The sequence below is a fragment of the Pyxicephalus adspersus genome, chromosome 10 (genome assembly GCF_032062135.1).
Source record: "Pyxicephalus adspersus chromosome 10, UCB_Pads_2.0, whole genome shotgun sequence".
Lineage (NCBI taxonomy): Eukaryota > Metazoa > Chordata > Amphibia > Anura > Pyxicephalidae > Pyxicephalus > Pyxicephalus adspersus.
This window is the reverse complement of record NC_092867.1, coordinates 17245499-17264952: the sequence shown is the minus strand read 5'-3', so window position 1 is coordinate 17264952 and position 19454 is coordinate 17245499. Positions and strand designations below refer to the sequence as shown.

General features: G+C 38.7%; 1 protein-coding gene across 1 annotated transcript in view; it reads left to right on the top strand.

Moving 5' to 3' along the window:
- LOC140339621 (alpha-2-macroglobulin-like protein 1) overlaps positions 1–19454 on the top strand; it is a 72038-nt gene that overhangs the window by 1803 nt on the left and 50781 nt on the right. The window contains exons 2-7 of the mRNA XM_072424390.1: positions 831–1014; positions 5953–6109; positions 7411–7463; positions 8073–8093; positions 15500–15656; positions 18072–18159. Of these exons, the coding sequence (XP_072280491.1) occupies positions 831–1014; positions 5953–6109; positions 7411–7463; positions 8073–8093; positions 15500–15656; positions 18072–18159 (660 nt within the window). The remainder of the gene's footprint in view (positions 1–830; positions 1015–5952; positions 6110–7410; positions 7464–8072; positions 8094–15499; positions 15657–18071; positions 18160–19454) is intronic.

Genomic DNA, 19454 nt, shown 5'->3' with positions numbered 1-19454 from the left:
ACTTTTCTCCCCCAGTTTTGGGGAAGAAAAAGTGCGTCTTATACACCGAAAAATACGGTACATTACAGTGTTAGAATCAAGCATGTATGAGAACACAAGAGTTGATAAAGTAAAATAAATTAAACAAACTGGTTCCTATGTGTACTTTAACATTAACTTTAAAAATATTAGTAAGCAAATATACTGTACAATATAGTAAACATTTCTAACAGTGCAGATTGATAAAATTAATGATGAAAATTATGAAAATTATATATATATATATATATATATATATATATATATATATAGGTTTTATCTATCTATCTATCTATGTAAATAGACTCTTCATATACTTTCATGACTTGAACATCATAATTACAAGCTTTGTAACTATGTGACAATTTATATCTTTCTCTATATATAAATTTATAGCTTTTATAACATTGTGATTGTCTATTGATAAACACCTTAGTTTTGACACTGCACTGCATGGCAGCCCGCTACAGTCTGTTGCCCTGCAGTTCAGCACAGTGCACAAAAAAGTTACGTTGGGGTATTATTTCAGATAACTGGAACTGCATTGTGCTTATGTGATGCAAATGTGCAAAGGCACTTAATGAAAAACGCTTTGCATTAAAAATAGGGAAGTTTATGAATGTATAGGCTACTAGAATCTTAAGGAGTTCAGCATTGCCAGCCCGCTTTGTGGTTTATAACATTTTAAATAAAACTTTGTTTTCAGCTCTGTGTTTATCTGCTGATTCTAAGGATGATTTCTGATAGTGTGTATAAGGACAAATCCAAAACGTTTTCTATCTGACTCCTCTGCTTATTTCATCCTGTTGCAGTTACTATATGGTTACCGTCCCTGCTCAGATGGTATATCCGTCACAAGAAAGAGCATGTGTTCTGATCCTCCACCTGCAGGGAGAGGTTAAACTGAAAATGGAACTAAAGAAAGATAACATCATCCATCAAGTAGCTGATGATACCATAAACACCCCTAATTTTTTTCATTGTTATAACTTCCAGGTTGGTACATAACTAATATTGATCATATGGTGCAGTGTTTTCCTGAACAGGGCAGTCAATGTAGAGTTAAATCAAGATTTGCCTGCTCTACGGCCCTGATTTGTAAAGGCTGGAGAGGATACACATTCTATGGTAAAGCTGGGTGATTCAAAAAACCTGGAATGGATCTGGTCCAGGATCAAGAACATTTGTCAATAAATAGCACATGACTTTAGGAAATCCATTCCAGGTTTGCTGGATCACCCAACTTCACCAAAGAAAGTGTATCCTCTAGCCATGAAAAGCTTTAATAAATCAAGGCCTATATCTGGATATCTGTGTACTCCTGATCCAGAGAATAATATCTGGCTGTCACCAAGCTGTGATGATTATTCAAGGAGAACCACATTCTCCCTGTGTATTCTGCAAAACAATGTTTTTTTTTTTTTTACTTTTGCTTGGAGTTCAACTTTAAAGAAGGGGCATTATTATATTTTCGCCTATTCTATTTCCATTAATTTTATTTGTTTTTCATGTCAGGTTCACTTTGCCCCATTGTTCCACTTTCCATTACTTAAATGTTGCCTTTCAAAATCACCCATCCAAAATTCCAAAACTTCTCTTCAAAATAGTAAAAAAATGTAAAAAGACCATGTGATTTTGTTCAAAATGACCATTAAATGTAGTCTATTGCCAGCCACCCACTTTTTTTGTTAATCGCAAAGCCCCTGAATATATCATTGTTATGTATAGGAGCATTTTGATAAATAAAATTTAGGTATAAGGGACCCAAAAAAAAAAAGAAAGACAAGCAACCTTTATATGGCAGTTAATGGTTTAATTAATCTAAATATCCTTCATTAGTATGAACCTGTGAAAGTATCACATAAGACAAATCTATTGAGATGGTAAGATACAAATTACCATTTAATTGCTTGAAACATGCTCTTATTGGTCCCCCTGACTCTCCCAGCAACTTTGGAGGCAGGTGGTTTGCAATTACCGTAAAAAGTGAGCAGCCAGCAATAGCTTACATATAAAGACTAACCATTCTGGCCTATGTTAATGTTAATTTATGTTAATTTTGGAGAAAATCACATGCTATTTTACTTTTGTTTGATTTGGAAATTTTTCCAATCGGTCCCCCAGACATCCCCAGCAATTAAGGAGAAAATTTACCCTAAAAACTATGAAATTTTGACTTTCCTATTAAGTGTAGTGTAAAATGTAATTTGGCAGTAAAAAAAACCTCTAGCGGGAATCCTAGCTATTTTGAAGAATAGTTTGCAAAACTTGGAAAATTAATTAAAACAAAATCAAATCCACAGGTGAAAAAAAATCATAAATATACCCCCGTGTTTCTGCTTACAAAGTTAAACTGTTTTTGTGTTGCATCATGTTTTACTTTAGAGCTTAAGCAAATCTTTGTTTTTCCAAAGGTTAAAAATATAGGCCGAAACACCCACTAAAAGTTAATTTGTTGGCATTTTTCTGAAAGCAAATCAGCAGGGTTTCTTCAGACAGATGATAAAAGTTATGCTTGATATTAAGTAAAAAATAAAGAAAAAATAAACCCAACTACAACACAACAAAAGCATTTTTCCAGGTGTGCAAAAGTGTTAGACCATCTTTCTTTGAATGCTACATATGCACCCATAGAAAATTTACCTCGCTAGACAAATAGTAAAGGGAATTGGAATTGTCTAAAAGGACACATTCACACTGATCTAATTGACACTTGTCAAAGAGTAAATAGGGATGTTTTCCCTTTTCCTCCTTTTTGTCCCAGACAAACCTCAGTATTACAGTAGTAAATAAGTAGTAAGTAGGATACAGTAGTAAAATGTCAACAAAGGTTTCTGCTTTTTCACACTCATAACAACTGTACTAAAAAAATTAAATAAAATAATTTTGGTATAAGGTTTGCTCTTAAGTTCACATGCTGAGACACACCCTACCTACTCAGGACTTTTTGTTTTCCATGCAGGCACCTGCTAGGAATTTTCAAACTTCCAATTAACTGTTGCCCTGTAAACAGCAGTACTTAAATCTGCAAACAGGCAAACCAGGTATTCCCAGCTCCACCTCCACAAGCCCTACACGTAAGAAAAGGCACCTCTGGTTTGGGGGAAAAAAACTAGGGGTTATCCTAATCACAGTTAGTTAAAAGTAAACATTTAACAGGGCATTTTGATCACCTGATCATCAATACTCTTGGAGGATATTCATTCAGCTATTTTACTTTGCAAAAAAACAAATCACAGACATGGTACAAAACATTTTTAATTAACAAATGAACATCCTAGCACTGTAAAGCTTAGTCTACACCAGAAGTCAGCAAACTTTTTTGGCCACTAGGCCATTTCAAGGGTAGGCAGGAGCACACTAGGCTGGACTCTCTCTCGAGTCCCGCCCTAATGGCTTCGCCCCCACCAGGAACACCCCCTGAAGGGAAATCCCTCTCCTCCGTATGCATTGCAATGTTCCCTATTTAACCCGGCGGCGGAAGTATTAACGACGACCGGGGTAAATAGCGAAGGGAGCCACAACACTGAGGCTCAAGAGCCGCATGGGGCTCCGGCAGTTTGTTCCGGCTCCACCGTGGGTTGCCGGCCGGGATTAGGCCAGAAAGGTCAGGGGTCATTAGGCCAGAAAGGTCAGGCCGGATTCTGCCGACCCCTGGTCTACACGAACTGTTTACCCAGAGTTAAATCTAAGTTTTTAAAAGGACATGTTTGAAATTCCCATGCATGTCAATGTGCTAATCTACACCAAGGTGTTTCCTTCAGGCACGTTTTTGAATGTTTTAGAAAATGCTCCTTGCAAAAACATGCAAAAAAGCCTCCATTGAAATCATCTTGACGAGACATTAATGTTAAAGTATTTTTTATTATATGTGATTTGACTTTAACTGTATTAAACTTTTTTTTTACAGGTTATCCCACTAAGAAAGGATGATTCCCATGGCTGCACGCGACGTGAGCACAGGGACTCCTGACAGTATGGGATACCAAAGCACTAGAAGGCAAATGAGGACAAGTCTCCCCATTCACCTCTAATGCTGATTGGCTGAAAAAAAGGGAGTCAATCAAGGAAGAGCTGGTATGAGGTCACTGCTCCCGAGTCCTGCACCCACATGAGTGCCACCACTTGCCAAAGCTCTGTAGCTCTGTCCCCATGCGATCTTTCCAATGACTGGAGAAGTCCTATGGGGGCAGCCTGTATGTTTACACTGCTCCTGGGATCTCTAGTGGGGTTTTGGCACATATTTTGCACCTACGTGCCAAAGCTTCATTAGGGATTCCAGGAGCAATGGCCTCATACTCCACTAGGGCCACAGAAGCAGATTCTGTACACGACCTCTCGCAAGATTCGCTGAAAAAGTTAAACACTGATAACACCTCAAATTAAAATTCTTAGTCAAGCTTTAAAACCCTTGTACAAATGCGTATAAAAGTGGTGGAAGCATTTATATGGGTTTTAAAGACTGTCTGTGTAGTCTCAGCCTAAAACTAAAACCTTGAATAAACTTAAATACTTGCCTACAATAAATTTAATTACTTACTGTAATAATAGCACATTTTGTTCAAGTAGCAGTAAAATACTAGGATCACTCAGTAATGAAGAAAAATTCAACAGCCTGGTAACTTGGAAAAGGAAATGAAAAATACATCCAGAATAGCCAAATATAAATCATAATTAGCACCTCATTAAAAGAAAACAAAATTACACTGGGCTGAGGAGAAGCAGGCATGGACTGTGGGTGATTGGATTTGCAAGTAAAATTCAGTGATGAATCATGAGTCTGCACTGGCCACGGAGATGATGCTAAAACTTTTGTTTAGAAGCATTGAAACATATGAAACATATGATGATGACTGTATGATGAAAACAAGCAACTTTCCACACTCAATATTTCTACAGTAAATGCAAGGATGTACTTTGGCTTCTTTTACACTTTTCTCATTCCGTTAATTAAAAGTAGATTTAGAGATTGTAAAGTATTTTTCAGGATGATAATATATCTTGCCACAAAGCAAAGCACAATAAAACTTTTCTTCAGGAAAGGTACATAAGCTCAATTTGATTGAAAGTTTATGGTGAAACTTAAAAAAAGGTCCATGACAATGCTCCATCCTTCAAGGATGACATGTCAACTGCTATACAAGAAAGTTGCAACCTTACTGATCAGGAACATTGTTATTTATTTGTGAAATATACACCTAAAAGTTATCTAGTTTTATCAAGCCAAAGGCAGTGCAACAAAATACTATGTTGAATTTATCAAATAACTTTTGCTTCTTTAATTGTTGCCCCTACTTAGTCTGAACAAAACTTGTGCCATTAACTACAACAAGAACATTTTTGTTTGTTTGTATGTTTTACAATGCCAGAATGCACAGTTGTAATCAAATACATTTTGTGTAATTGTTGTATTTTTGTCTTTTGTGCATCCTCCAAGAGCAACTATTTCATAATTGTTATTAGGGCTTGTAGGTATGCTTCCATTAGGTTATTATTTTAAGGGTAAAAGTATATGATTTGCAATGCAATGGTTGCTCAGAAATATTGATTTTCAAGCTTGTCTTAAAACTTAAAAAAAATGACTTAAGTTGGAATGGTGGCTCGGTGGCTAACCAAGGGGGTGCTCCTAGGTCTGAAACTTGTCTTGAACAAAACCTACACACACTTTGTATGTTTCCTTCGGGCATTATGGTTTCTCCAGCATTGTGGTAGGCTGTCTGGCTTTTCCAAAAATGTGTCCTTTTTTCCAAAAAATATATTGGGGAGATTGGACTATGATCATGGAAAGGAAATTAGACTGTGATCTCTTTCTGAGTGACAATTGGTAAAATGACAGTAGATTCAGTAAAGCATTGTGTAATATGTTTATCAATGTAATGTTTACATTACATTACTTTATCAACTTTAACTGCAATATGATTGATACTCTGCTAGCTTCCTGCTGCTGTGGAGGAAGAGGTCTGGTTTTTCCATATTTCCATGGATGGGGACAATTTGCACATGGAGAAGACCAAGAAAGTTCTAATCATCGAGGGGACCCTTGTGACATTCATCCAGACAGATAAACCCTACTATAAACCTGGTCAGACAGGTAAACCTACAAACACCAAACATACCACTATGTTATATTTATGGGAAGCATTTATTATCCTACTTTAGAAAATTAGCTCAGCTACATTAAAAATGGAAATGATGGTATCTGTACAGCCTTAAAAAACTACTGTAACCTATGACAACCAGTCAGGTTTCTGATTATGAGTCTTAATTATTGCTTTAATTTTTTGAATTGTATGCAAGCCCCTTGCCTCCCAGAATAATTCTTTTTGAGCTTAAATAAAATCATGTTATTGGCTGTAATATAGTAGACCTAGCACAACATATATTTTGTCATTTTAGGAATCACTCCAGTTTAGAATTGATGTCCTAAACATGAGATGCTGATCAGAGATGATACAATAATTTAAATCCTGGTGGCTATACAGCTCTTGGTTGTTTTGAAATGTCTTACATCTCTTTCTCTGCCCTATAAACCTCTGACTTGGAAAAAATACCACTTGTCATGTGACATATGAAGCCAAAGTCAAAATCAGATGTCACTCATATAATTTCTAGGCTACAAATTTTGTCTTTAATATCATGTTGGAGGCTCATCAAGCAGCCTTTCATTCATCTAATGACAGGCAGGGCAAAAAAGCTCATAGTAGGAACTTCCAAGTAGAAGTGCGCCAAATTATGTGTTGACCCCCCCCCCTGCATATCAAAGCTACCAAGTGTCATTTGGACAGACTGTCTGTTTTTGGAAGTCCATCTGTCCCCTTTCCTCCTTCATTTTTCCTCTTTTTTTATCTGATTTTGATCAGATCTTTACAGAAATTTAATAACATTCAAAAGTATTTTACTGCAGTTTCATCCAACTTTTAATTGAATACATTTGTATTTTGAAAAGCCAGTATTACTGATAAGTAGTAGTGAAAAAAGAACAACACTTTTTTCAATCATTTGTCCTTTTTTCACAATATTATAATAAAAGGTGTTCCTCTTTGTTATTTAAGAAAGTTGGAAAGTATACTACATATTTTGTCATACATTATTGTTTTTTGGTGCACTAATGACTGTGCACTTTGATTATATTACTGTATGAGACAATATAACAAATTGTTGAATTTGTCTGAAATTATAGAGCTCTGCAGACCTCTAATGTTTTGCTACATAGCTGTAAGAATAGGATAGGGTGGCGTGGCATGAGGAGAACAGGCCAACACAGAAGTCCCCAGTAAAACATTTCTTTTGTTTAAGATACAGTTGATTATTTCCCCTCCTCTGCTGCAAGGTAAAAAAGTGAGGTGAGAAGACAAGTCATTTTTATTTTTATTTTCTTATTATATTTTGTAGTAAGTTTTCGCATTGTAACCTTGGACAACACTTTTCGAACACAGAATATTAAGGTAAATTTTATTATAGATTTTTTGAATCACTGACTACCTTGGTACTGTGTTCTTGACTTTTTGGGTTAATCTTTGGTTGGTTATTAAACAAGATTTCTGCAATGTAAAGTTTTTCTTTTAGGTAGTAGAACATGAAGATATGAATATAGCCAGAGTCGACTGAAGATATGTGCAGAAGAGAGCTATATAGTTCCATTCCTTTTTTCTGTTCCTGCCTTTGTACAATGTTATTACAAATGGTAGGCACATCAAAATTCACAAGGTTTTCAGTATTAATGGATTCCATCACTCAATGGTGCCTCCTATTGCCACACTTGTCTATTGAAAAGAAATGCCTAACTTGGCCTACCACATTGCTTGATACTAAATTAAGAGATATACAGTAGGGGAAAAGCAGATATTGAGACAGGGTAGCACTGGCCTTTTAAACGGAAGTCCAATAAACTATGAGGAGAAGGAGGAGGAAGTGATCAATTTGTGGTGGATTTTTTTTTGCCAATATGGATGCAATTTTGGTAATTTTAGGCAATTGTGGATAATATTTTATGTGTTTGGTAGTTAAGATCTATATCATCAGAATGATCTAAGTATTTTTTTTTCTATTTACAGTATCCACTGGTGGAGGTAACGGTAAGTGTTCCTGTTTCTTTGTAGTTTGGGATGTACACCACAGGTGGAATTTAGGAGTGTTGCATAGGCATATAAAAAAGGACACTTCTGATTCGCATTATTTGTCATTTGTCAACTGGCAAGGCACATCAAAACTCACAAGGTTTAAAGTATGGATGGGTTTCATCACCCAATATTGCCTCATGATGCCTCATTTGTTTACTAAAAAAAATGCTTAGCTTTGCTTACAACATTGCTTGATACTAAATTAGAAGATATACAGTAGGGGAGAAGCAGATATGAGACATGGTAGCATTGGCCCTTTAGTTTTCAATATTTTTATTGGTTTTAGAAAGGGAAAAAAAAGCAATTCAAGAACAAGCATATTACAATACAGGGAACAAAAAGGTAACAGAAATAAGGCTGCAGTACAAAAAAGATCAGAGGAGAATGAACATTTTACAGCTCATAACACTGCAATGGAAGCTTTTACCACAGCAGTTTCTGCTGATAAGGTCCAGGATCAAAGTGTCTATAAGATAAACTTCTGTGTTGTTTTTAGTAACATTTGGTCTCAAGAATCCCACAAAATAACCATTTGTAAGCTGGTAACTTCAACAAAGTACCCCCGATGCTTGAAGTATCAATAAGACATAGTGTCACCGTATCCCACATCTGTTCCCTCCTGCTCCATACCTCGCCCCAAATCTGCCTCCCTGCGGGCCACATGGGACTGTCTCCCTTTCTTATGGCTGGTAACCAAAGTATTTTATTGGACCGAGATCACTCCTTTGGCTTGAGGATCAGGTGCACATATTTGTTCAAAAACACTCATATGCTCATTGCCCGTAACTCCCCTTACTATTGATTGTATTAAATGTTTGATTTGCAAGTATCTAAATATTTCCTGAGAGCAGATGTTGTATTTCTCTTGAAGAGTCCCAAAGGAAACAATGTTTGGGGTGCTCAGAAAATGGTGAATTCTGTAAAAGCCTTTGTTTCTCCACAATTGAAATCTATTGGGGATTTTGATCCCAGGCAGTGGGTTACTGTTATCAACAGTGGGTTACTGAATATAGTGGCAATGGGTGCATGAGGGGACATCAACCCACAATGTTTCTTGACCTGGTCCCAAAATTCATAATGAATGGGCTAATATAGCTTTGTGAAGATGTCTCCACCTGTAGGAAGGAATCCACAATACATTTTCTATTGATAACTGTGTGAGATCTTGTTCTTCCATATAGACCCACAACGGTGGTCCATCTTTTACATAGTATGCTGTTGGAGGAGCAATCTAGGCTGCCACATAGTATAACTGTGGTACCACTGGCCCTCCTCTAGTTTTTGGTCGATATAAAACCTTCTTGGGTATTATGAGTCTTTTTTAACCCCAGGTAAATGTTAGTATTCTTTGCTGTAAGTTAAACAGCACATTATAGGGGAAATTCACTGGCAGGACCTGCATTGGATAGAGAAATTTGGGCAACCATGCCATTTTAATCTAGGCGATTCTCCCAAGCCACCATATATGATATCTTTTCTCTGTATTTCTGGTTTGTTGGCAGATTATAGAGTCTCAAAGGAAGACAATATATAGACCCCAAGGTAGCACAGTTGTTGTTGCTCCCATTTAAATGTAAACAATGTCTGTAGCAGATTTACCATATCAGAAACAAAGTAATAATGAGTGCTTTGCTTTTAGAACTATTTAGTTGCAGGCCAGAGAAGTTCTGGAAGCACGACAAAAGGGACATCAGGTTAGGCAGAGACACCAGTGGGTTAGATACACATAACAGAACAGCGTTTGTGAAAAGACTACGTTTATGGTAATAGTCACCCACTGCTAATATCTAGATCAGGGGTCCTCAAACTTTTTAAACAGGGGGCCGGTTCACGGTCCCTCAGACTGTCGTGGGGCCGTACTATAGTTTGAAAAAAAACAGGAGAAGATTCTTATGCACACTGCACAAAACATATTTATTGTATAAAAAACATGAAAGAACAATACTATATGCACAGCACACTTGCCGATCATTAAAAAAAAAAGTGGTGTTTACTTTGGCTTTAAAATTGCTTGAGATTATTCCTCAATTCCTATGTGCATGGAAAATGCACAGATAAATTTGAATTTTCACTGTGTGTATTGAAAATGCAAATTTATCTTGCATTTTCCATGCAAATGAATAATCTCAAGAAATTCATTAATTTGCTTCTTTTTATACACCCTACCCTACACCCAACACTACCCCACAATTTTTATTAATTAAAAAAGGGCTGCTAAAAAAACTTTGTTAGTGTCTGCTACCTGTCACTCACTGCTGCCTTCATAGATCGGCTGGATCACACTGCAGCACATGTGTACATGATCAATGTGCATAGTATGTTTATACTATTTACAAATGTACATTGATCATGTACATTTGTGCCGCAGTGAGAACCAGCCGATGTATGAAGGCAGCAATGAGTCTCTGCTCATACCTTCTCTGCCTGATGGCTTCAGCCCGACAGCTCCAGCGTTACCCCGGCAACAGTGGTGTCACGTGACCGGGTTCCCTGGAGTGCAGATGGCAGGCAGCCAGAACTCAGGCAGGAGAAGCAGCCTCAGCAGCCGGCGGGCCAGATGGACAACTTCAGCGGGCCGTATTCATCCCGCGGGCCGTAGTTTGAGGACCCCTGATCTAGATGATTTCGTATGGCTATCACCATTGGCTCCATTACCAGAGCAAGTAACAGCAGCGAAAGTGGGAAACCCTGTCTGGTTCCCCTGCATATAGGGAAATAGGGGAGCGAAAGCCCATGAATTGGATATAGGCCCTGGGAGCTGCGAGTGAAGAGACCCAAGCACAAAAATAGGGTCCGAATCCCCAACACTCCAGTAGATGCATCAGGTACGGCCAAAGACAAGAGTCAAAGGCCTTCTTGATATCAAGGCTCAAAAACATTGCCGGCGTCTTTGTTTTGTGAGCAAAATGTGTTAGGTGCATCATTCTATAAATATTATCTCCTGCTCGCCTCCTAGGAATAAATCCTCTTTGGTCTGCTGAAATTAAAAGATCTATTCCCCGATTCAATCTTGACTCCAATAAAGCCGCAAGTAGTTTGGCTTCAAGATTGAGTAGAGAGATTGTCCTATATTTAGACAAGGTGGCGGTATCAGTGTCAGGTTTTGGCATCATGCAAACTGTCGCTTCCAGCATACTAAGACGTAAAGTGTCCCTGTATTGAAACTGTATATATTAAACGTATTCTTTGTCAATCTCAATTGCTTCTCAGCTATAGTAGCTGTACATAGATAGGTTCAGTTGCTTCCTGACTAATTCTAGGCGCCATCCCAGGTCTCGGCTGAGTGGGGCAGTAAATTGGGTGCGCAGGGACGTGTGTTCTTGTTCTAGTTGTTTAAGCAGTGTGTTGTGTTGTTTTTTGAGTTGAGATGCCATTTGAATTAAGTAGCCTCTAATAACTGCCTTGTGCGCCACCCATAGCACTGCTGCAGAGACCCCAGAGTCTTTACTTAGCCTAAAATATTCAATCAAGGCTTCTCGTGTTTGTTAGATCACTTTCGGGTTGCTGAGTAAAGAAACGTTCAGAGACCATTTAAATGAATTTGACTTGGGGTAGAGTGAGGAAAATCCCACTTAAACAGCATCCTGGTCGGACTACAGCGTTGCCAAGATGGAGCTGGAAGATACCAATGGCAGGATAGTGCTTGGACCCAGTATATTGTCTATGCGTGAAAACAGCTGATGTGCATAGGAGTATGAGTGTAGTCCAACTTGCTAGGGTGCATTTCGCGCCATATGTCTGCCAACATCCCAGAACGCAAGAGATCAGTTAGTACTTTTGTAGCTGCAGTTTCTTTGTGTTGTGTTGACCGATTAAGAACACTTTTTTTCTAAGCTGGGTATCAATGGAATATTAGTGTCTCCACATAAAATAACCAAACCTTGTGCATGTGTTCGCAGTAATTGGAGTAAGTGCGTGAAAAATGCAACCTGATTTTCATTGGGAGCGTAATACGTAGCTTTTGTCACCTTGGCGTTGTTTAGGCTTCCTATTAAAAAAAGGTATCTGCCCTTAGGGTCTGGCAATTTTGAGTCTAGTACAAATGGGCCGGATTTTCGAAAACCAATGAAAACGCCTCTATGTTTAAGCTGGGCGTTAGCCTTGTAGACCATTGGAAAAAACACATGAAAGTATCTGGGACAAGAAAAGACAGAAAAGTGGGTTTCGTGCAAACAAATAACATCCACCTTATGGCCATGAAAATAGCGAAGCGCCCGCATACGTTTCATCGAGTTTAGTCCCTGTACAAAACCCTGGGTTTGGGGAGTGACTTGAAGAAAAATAGAGAAAGGTGGAGAAACTTGAGATTAGTAGAGGGAAGAAAGGAGGGGTATAAGCAACCTCTTCAAAAAAAAAATGAAGAAAAAAAACAATAGTAACATTAGATGATTGATAATAGCTATTGTACTATACATGACAACAGCATACAGTGTTCTTAAAGTGAGGTATTAAAGTTGGTAAGGCACGAAATCTCGCTCACCTAGGTAGTATCTCCAGGTGCATTCCCCCTATAAATTTAAATACTGGGGAATGCGCCTTGAGATAAGTGGAGTGCACAGTGACAACTGCGACGGAGTAAGGCTCCGTAGCCAGTAACAATAACAATAATACGTGAAGCAACAAGGAGAAAAACGAGACGTTTTCCCACTAATAAAAGGCACTTAATATATTACAAACCACTGGACTGTTTCCAATGGGTTTCCTCTCCAAGAGAAACTATGCCAGGGGAGAGACTCATTGAAAAACTGTCAGATTCTGGACCAACAGGTGAAAGAATGAAGGTAAAGTCCTCAACACAGGGAACAAAAATTTGTCAGGTACTTGCGTTTTAGTCCAATTTAGGAATTAAGCTACTTCCTTCAAGGTGGTGGTGTGGATGAAATCGACTTAATAGGAGAATAGCCAATCGAACGATGTGTTACTGAACCGATCTCGACGGAGAAGGTAGGGACCGGTCTCTCAGGCTGGTCGGTTTGCGCAGGTGTTGGTAAACCCAGTGCTTGGAAACATGACTGCGCTTCAGCTGGTGATGTGATGATCTGGGTTCTGCCAATATAAGAAAATATGAGCTTGAATGGATGTCCCCACTAATAATTATTATGTTTATCCTGGAGAATCTGTAGATAGTGTTTCAGCTCTCTTCACCTCTGGATTGTTTCCGGGGCCAGATCAGCACATTGAATCATATCTTTTGTGTGGTAATGATGAAATTTAACAACCACATCCCTGGGTGCATCATCCGGTTTAGGCCTCATAAGGGTATGGTGGATGCAATCTTTCTCAAGCCTTTCAATGGGTATTTCCAGGCATAGTTCTTGAAATAGATTCTGGTTTCCCCCGGATGAGTAAATTGGAACACCTAGATTCGGATTTTCTAATTTGTAATGTAACAATTGTACTTCTTGTTTGTAGTGGTCCATTGCCTCTTCTAGGCCTTCCAGGACCGTTGTGACATCATCCATCCGGTCCTCTAGCTGTGCAGTGTGGTGGCCCAGTTCACACATTTCCTTTGTAAAGTGTTCTGTAATCTTCCTGGCAGTAGAATCTACTGCTGCCGGTAGAATTCCCTGGAATTTTGTAATAATCCTTTAAGGTCACTGGAAGAGTACTGTGTTGAGGGGAGTGAGCTCCCAGCAAAAATATCAGGTCGGAGCCTTCCCCCTCCTATGGATCATGGCATGCTGAAGAGTGAAGGGACGCTATCTTGTCTGCAGCACAGGCTAAGGACGCCCTTGTTGCAATTTGTGATTGTCTCCGTTTGGCACGCGCTGACCTCAGAAATCTCCGGACGCAGCAGCAGAGGTAAGTGTAAAGTAATCCTGCTCACTTAAGCAGTAATCTGCCCATTCGTTGCAGTGCTAAGAGCCTTTGTCTCCCGGCAAGTCATGAAACCAACTATCAGTCAATTTTGCGCACTCCCAATTTTTACGTACTCCCAGCATTGGCCTTTTAAAAGGTAGTCCAATAAACTATGAAGAGATTTAAGAAGTGATCGATTTGTGGTGGACTTATTCTTTGAGAATATGGATACAATTTTGGTAATTTTAATATTAGGATCCTAAAGAAAATTTCATTAAAACAGACTATTTTATTAGTTTCCTTTACCTTTTTTGCACATTCCAAAAAAAAAAAAATGTAACAATGCACCAAATCCCTATGTCACAAACACCTAAAATAGATAACCTCATGGGGTCCCCCCCATATTAAAACCAGACCCTTCAATAGACTCAGGGCCTTTCTGAATAGGAAATAGGCAATGACCCTGTGCGCACTCTCTCTCCTATCTATTAAAGGTCCTCAGGAGTCTGGCTGACCCAAAAAGAAAAGGTGCAAAAATGTGTGTAGCCCCCTCCATTTTGGAGCAACAAGACCCAACTGCCCTCAATAGTGGCAAGAGCCATCCTTGGGGAGGGGGCGTCTTCCTCACAATATGTCCTGTTGTTGTGGGGCTCTGCGGGTGGGAAGCTTATTTGAAACTTTAAATCTGGAAGCCCCTTTAAGAAGAGGGTACCCAGATATCCGCCACCCCACCCTGGGGAATGAGTACAGGTGTACATAATACCCCATTAACATTCCCATAAAAGGTTAAAACACTCTTGGAAATAACTATACTACACCATGTATAAAAAAAATATGTGATTTATTTTTAACTGATACAGGTTGATGATCAAAAATCCAGCAACCTCCGAACCTGAACAGTGCTGGATTTGGGAATATTCTGGATTTTTTTTTTAATATACTTACCTCCACACAGGCTAGTCTTCCTCTGCAGTCCCTGTATTGAAAATGCGATCCAAAATTAATGCCAGGAAACTGAAGGATCCAGATTATCAATGGACGGATTTTTGATTGTCAACCTGTATTTAGCTTTTCGGGATGTTGTGTGTATGATCCATCCATTCATTTATCCTCCAGCATCGCTGCTACACAAGCTGAAAAAGAAAGCGAGGAGTGCTGAGATCTGCATTGTCTATCTATTGAGAACGAGCGCTCTCTGAACTTTTGGCATCCCTCTGAATTACATTAAGTGAAAACCAACAATTTATGCGTCCCAGTCATTTTACACAGATTTCCATGACAGCGGGACAGCTCCCAAAAACCGGTACTGTCCCAGTGAAAACTGGATGGTTGGCAGCCATGGACCCTAGTTTTAAAGAGCCCTAGCTCTATATAATGAAGAAACATATCTCCCATTCAGAGCCTGCAGTCCTGTACAACAGCCTAATCCTTACTAGTTTTCAGTCTGAGCAATACTAGTTATTAGTCCATGCAGGAAATTATACAATGACAACAAAACCTTTTCTGTCCTTCAGGGTTATTTGTGGCCAGTCTCATTTACGCCTTTGCTTGTTTGTTCCTAGGATCCTGAAAATAATCGCATTGTGCAGTGGCTAGATGTTACTCCGATACAAGGAATCGCTTCCCTTAGCTTCCCTTTGGCAAATGAGCTTAGTCTCGGAGAGTACACAATAAGCATTCACAAAACCTACCAATTAACATTTTCTGTCTCTGAAGATGGTAAGAATACCCATTATTGGTTACTGCTTTGCAGTGTAAACTTAGTTTGCTTTGTTAGCTGCATTATAAATTTTGTTTGCTTTTTTCAATCTAGCTTCTGGAACCAGAAAACCTGACACTGTGGAATTATATTACTAAATAAATTCTTTATTATGATAATGTGATATTGTGTGCTGTCTTATCTGCTCTTAGAGGAGCAGTAAGAAGTATGGAAGATGAGTTCCTAGTAGTATCTATTCAGTGTGTTAAAATCTAGCTTTTGGAACCCAGTATACATTCCTCTACTGTTCACATATACTCAAAGGTGTGTGAATTACCCCACCCTCTCTGATTTTCACTTCATTTGAAGTCCACTCTGTCCAACTCTTTAGCCCCTTACCCCTCATTGTTGCTGTTGTCTACCGCCCTCCTGGCCCAGTATCACAATTTGTGGATAACTTTGCATCCTGGCTCCCACACATTCAGGGTCCTCTCCTCCTGTATCACTGTCTGTATTAGTCTGTCATTTGCAATCCCTATTTATTGTACAGCGCTGCGTAATATGTTGGCGCTATATAAATCCTGTTTAATAATAATAATTAATAATAATTAGTTTGGATAGGCATGATGTCTTCTAATTTTAATTTACTGTTGCATTTGGTATTACAGTCAGGACAAAGTCTGTATCCTAGAGCACATAGGATGGCGCCTAAAGCATCATGACAGCCAGGGACAGCCCCTAGCAAGACTACTTAAAAGTCTACTGGCTGCCACTACTTAGGCTAATGCCCTGCCAAACTGTTACCATCTTAAATGTGTGGTGGTAGCCAAATTTAGTAGGGGAGGCAACACGTTTCCCTCCCACATCTAGCTTACAACTTGTTCACAAAATCTAACCGCTAGTGATGCAGCCTTGAAAACAGCTGGCACTTTTCTCACTTATTTTAATCAAAAATTTTTGTTTGAGCATTCACGTGTCTGTAGAATCTACACATGTACTATAAATTCACTCTGTATAAATATGCAGACCTCAAATAGGTTATATAATATATACAGGTAGTCCCCAAATTAAGGAAATCTGATATACGAACGCGTGCTTCCCTGCTTGCTGTGTGCAGGACAGAAGCTTGATGGGAGGAGAGGGGCAGTTTGTATGACTTGAAGAAGTCTTTTGGGTGTAACTCTTTAATAACCAAGACAAACTCTGCAGTTGTTTCTTTTTGCATATCAAAGTACAGCTTGCCCCAGAAGTTTGTAAATGTCTAGGCTCCATAAAGTTTTTTTCCACTTTGTTTGTGATTAATTGACAGCGAAGATTTTATCTAGTAACTTACACCATGCTGCCTAATAATATGTTGAGACAAACATCTGTCCTTATTGCATTTATTAAAATAATGAACCTGTTCCGACTTACATACAAATTAATCCTAAGAACAACCCTACAGTACCTATCTCGCATGTAACTAGGGGACAACCTGCATATAGGTGCCAGGTTTGAATCTCGGCCAGGACACTATCTCCATGGAGTTTGCAGGTTCTCCCCATACTTGCATGGGTTTCCTCTGGGTACTTCTCCCACATAACAAAATATGTTGTTAGGTTAATTGGCTTCCCCCCAAAACTGACCTTAGACTGTACTAAAGACATATGACCGAGGTGGGGACATTAGATTGTGAGCCCTTTGAGGGCCAGCTAGTGACATATAGAAATAGTGACTGTGGACTCTGCACAGTGCTCCATAATATGATGGTGCTATATAAATACTGTGTAATAACACTTGAGGTGGAATTTGCCAGGAAGCTTAAAACTCTTACCTGGTTCCCATGTTCCAGCAGCGTCCTCCCGCGATGTTCGCGGCGTCCTCCAGCGATGTCCGGCACTTGCTTCCCCTGGCAATGCCAGCCGGAAAAAAACATTTTGAAATGTACTGCTTTTAGATTTAAAAATACTCATTATTCATACCGCCAGGGAGGTAGAACTTATTTTGTTTCAATATGATCCTGATTCAATCTCTGTTGCCATTTTTATAATAGAGCTATCAAATTTTCTTCATGCCTATGTAAAACAATATATGCTCTATGTACACTATGAAAACCTCAAATAAGTTTTACCATCTGGTCAGAAATCTACACAGGTGGGGACAAGAAGAAGGAGTAGCATAGAAACATAGATAATGCATACTGAAGCACTGCTTTAATATTTAGGCTATTACTGCATTCAATATCTGGCTGATACATACCAGCAAAGTGTTTTTATATTTTTTAAATTCCAGCACACATAATTGGATATTTACTTATAGTTTACTAATACTAACTTTGTGAAGCGTACAGCCAAAACTGTAATATCTGTATTATGTTGAAGAGCTTTGTACTGAATTTAGAGATGGCTAGTAAAAAAATGTCTATGCAAGTCATGTCATGTATATTTTTTATTTAGTTCCAAGGAGATCTTCTATAAATATTGAGGTGCCATCTTTACTGAATGGATTGACAGATACAGCTGTAACAATCAAAGCATGTAGTCGGTGAGTGTGGTTGTATTCTAAACTATTTCAATTTGCTTGAAGGTTATGTCCAAATTTATCCATAAAAACAGCCCATTCTGACAAGCTATACATATGGAACTTTGGACAGTGCAAAGGATGTAATTCTGTTTTTTATGAGGCCAAAGTAAAGCCTGTTTTTGGGATCTGTGTACTCCAAGTCCATAGTAAAAATGTTTATCTACCCTATTGCTCTTGCTCCCTCACTTTGAATGACAGCAAGTAATACATATTTCAGTGTCTGACAAGTTATGACATGACCCCAAGTTTTACTGGCTCACTAAATATATAACATGAGAAAAATCATAGTACTAAGTCAACAACAAAGTCCAATCAACAAATTTCAATTTTTTGTTTATATATTTTCTGAATACGCATATGCTGGTGTATTTTTTTCCTTGTTGCATTTGCCATGCATGCTATGCAATTTATTATAATTGTTAGTGTGGAATATAACAAACATCAACACGCATTGGCACACATCGTAATGTCCCAGTCTCTATTCACATGTTCCTAAAAGGTATATGGTAATGCTGAAAATTTTTTAAGGGGTTACTGGAGGTTTGGAGTTAAATGTGGGTAACATCTGAATATACACTCACTAACCAGACCGGTTAAGGCAGATAGGAATGCAACAGTAACCACTCGTTACAATTGTGGTATGAAGAAGAGTATCTCTGAATGCACAACACTTTATACATTGAAGCTGATTGTGGCACAACAGTAGTAGACCACACCGAATGCTACTTGTTTCAGCTAAGAACAGGGCCCAGTGTCTACAATTTGCAAGGCCTCACTAAACTTTGACAAGAGAAGATTGGAAAAACATTGGCTAGTGGGTCTCAATTTTTGCTGAGACTTTTGGATGGTAGGGTCAGAATTTGATGTCAACAACATGAAAGCGGGGATCATTCCTGCCATTACCAATTCAGTGTGATTGTGTAATGGTGTGGGGGATTTTTTCTTGGCACAATTTAGGCCCATTAGTACAGGCATCAGTAAATTGTGGCAACCTACCTTAAAATTATCAGTGATCATGCCCATCTCTTTATGATTAAAGTATATCTGTGTTCTGAAGACTGATTCTGATTGGATAACATACCATGTCACAAAGCTCAAATAATGTCACACTGGTTTCTTGAACATGATCATGTTCACTGTACACAGATGGACTCCACAGTCACCAGATCACAGTCCAAGGAAGCACCTTTGGGATGTGGTTGATTGAGAGATTTGCTTTAGGGATGTCCAATCGAGAAATCTGCAATAATTGTGTG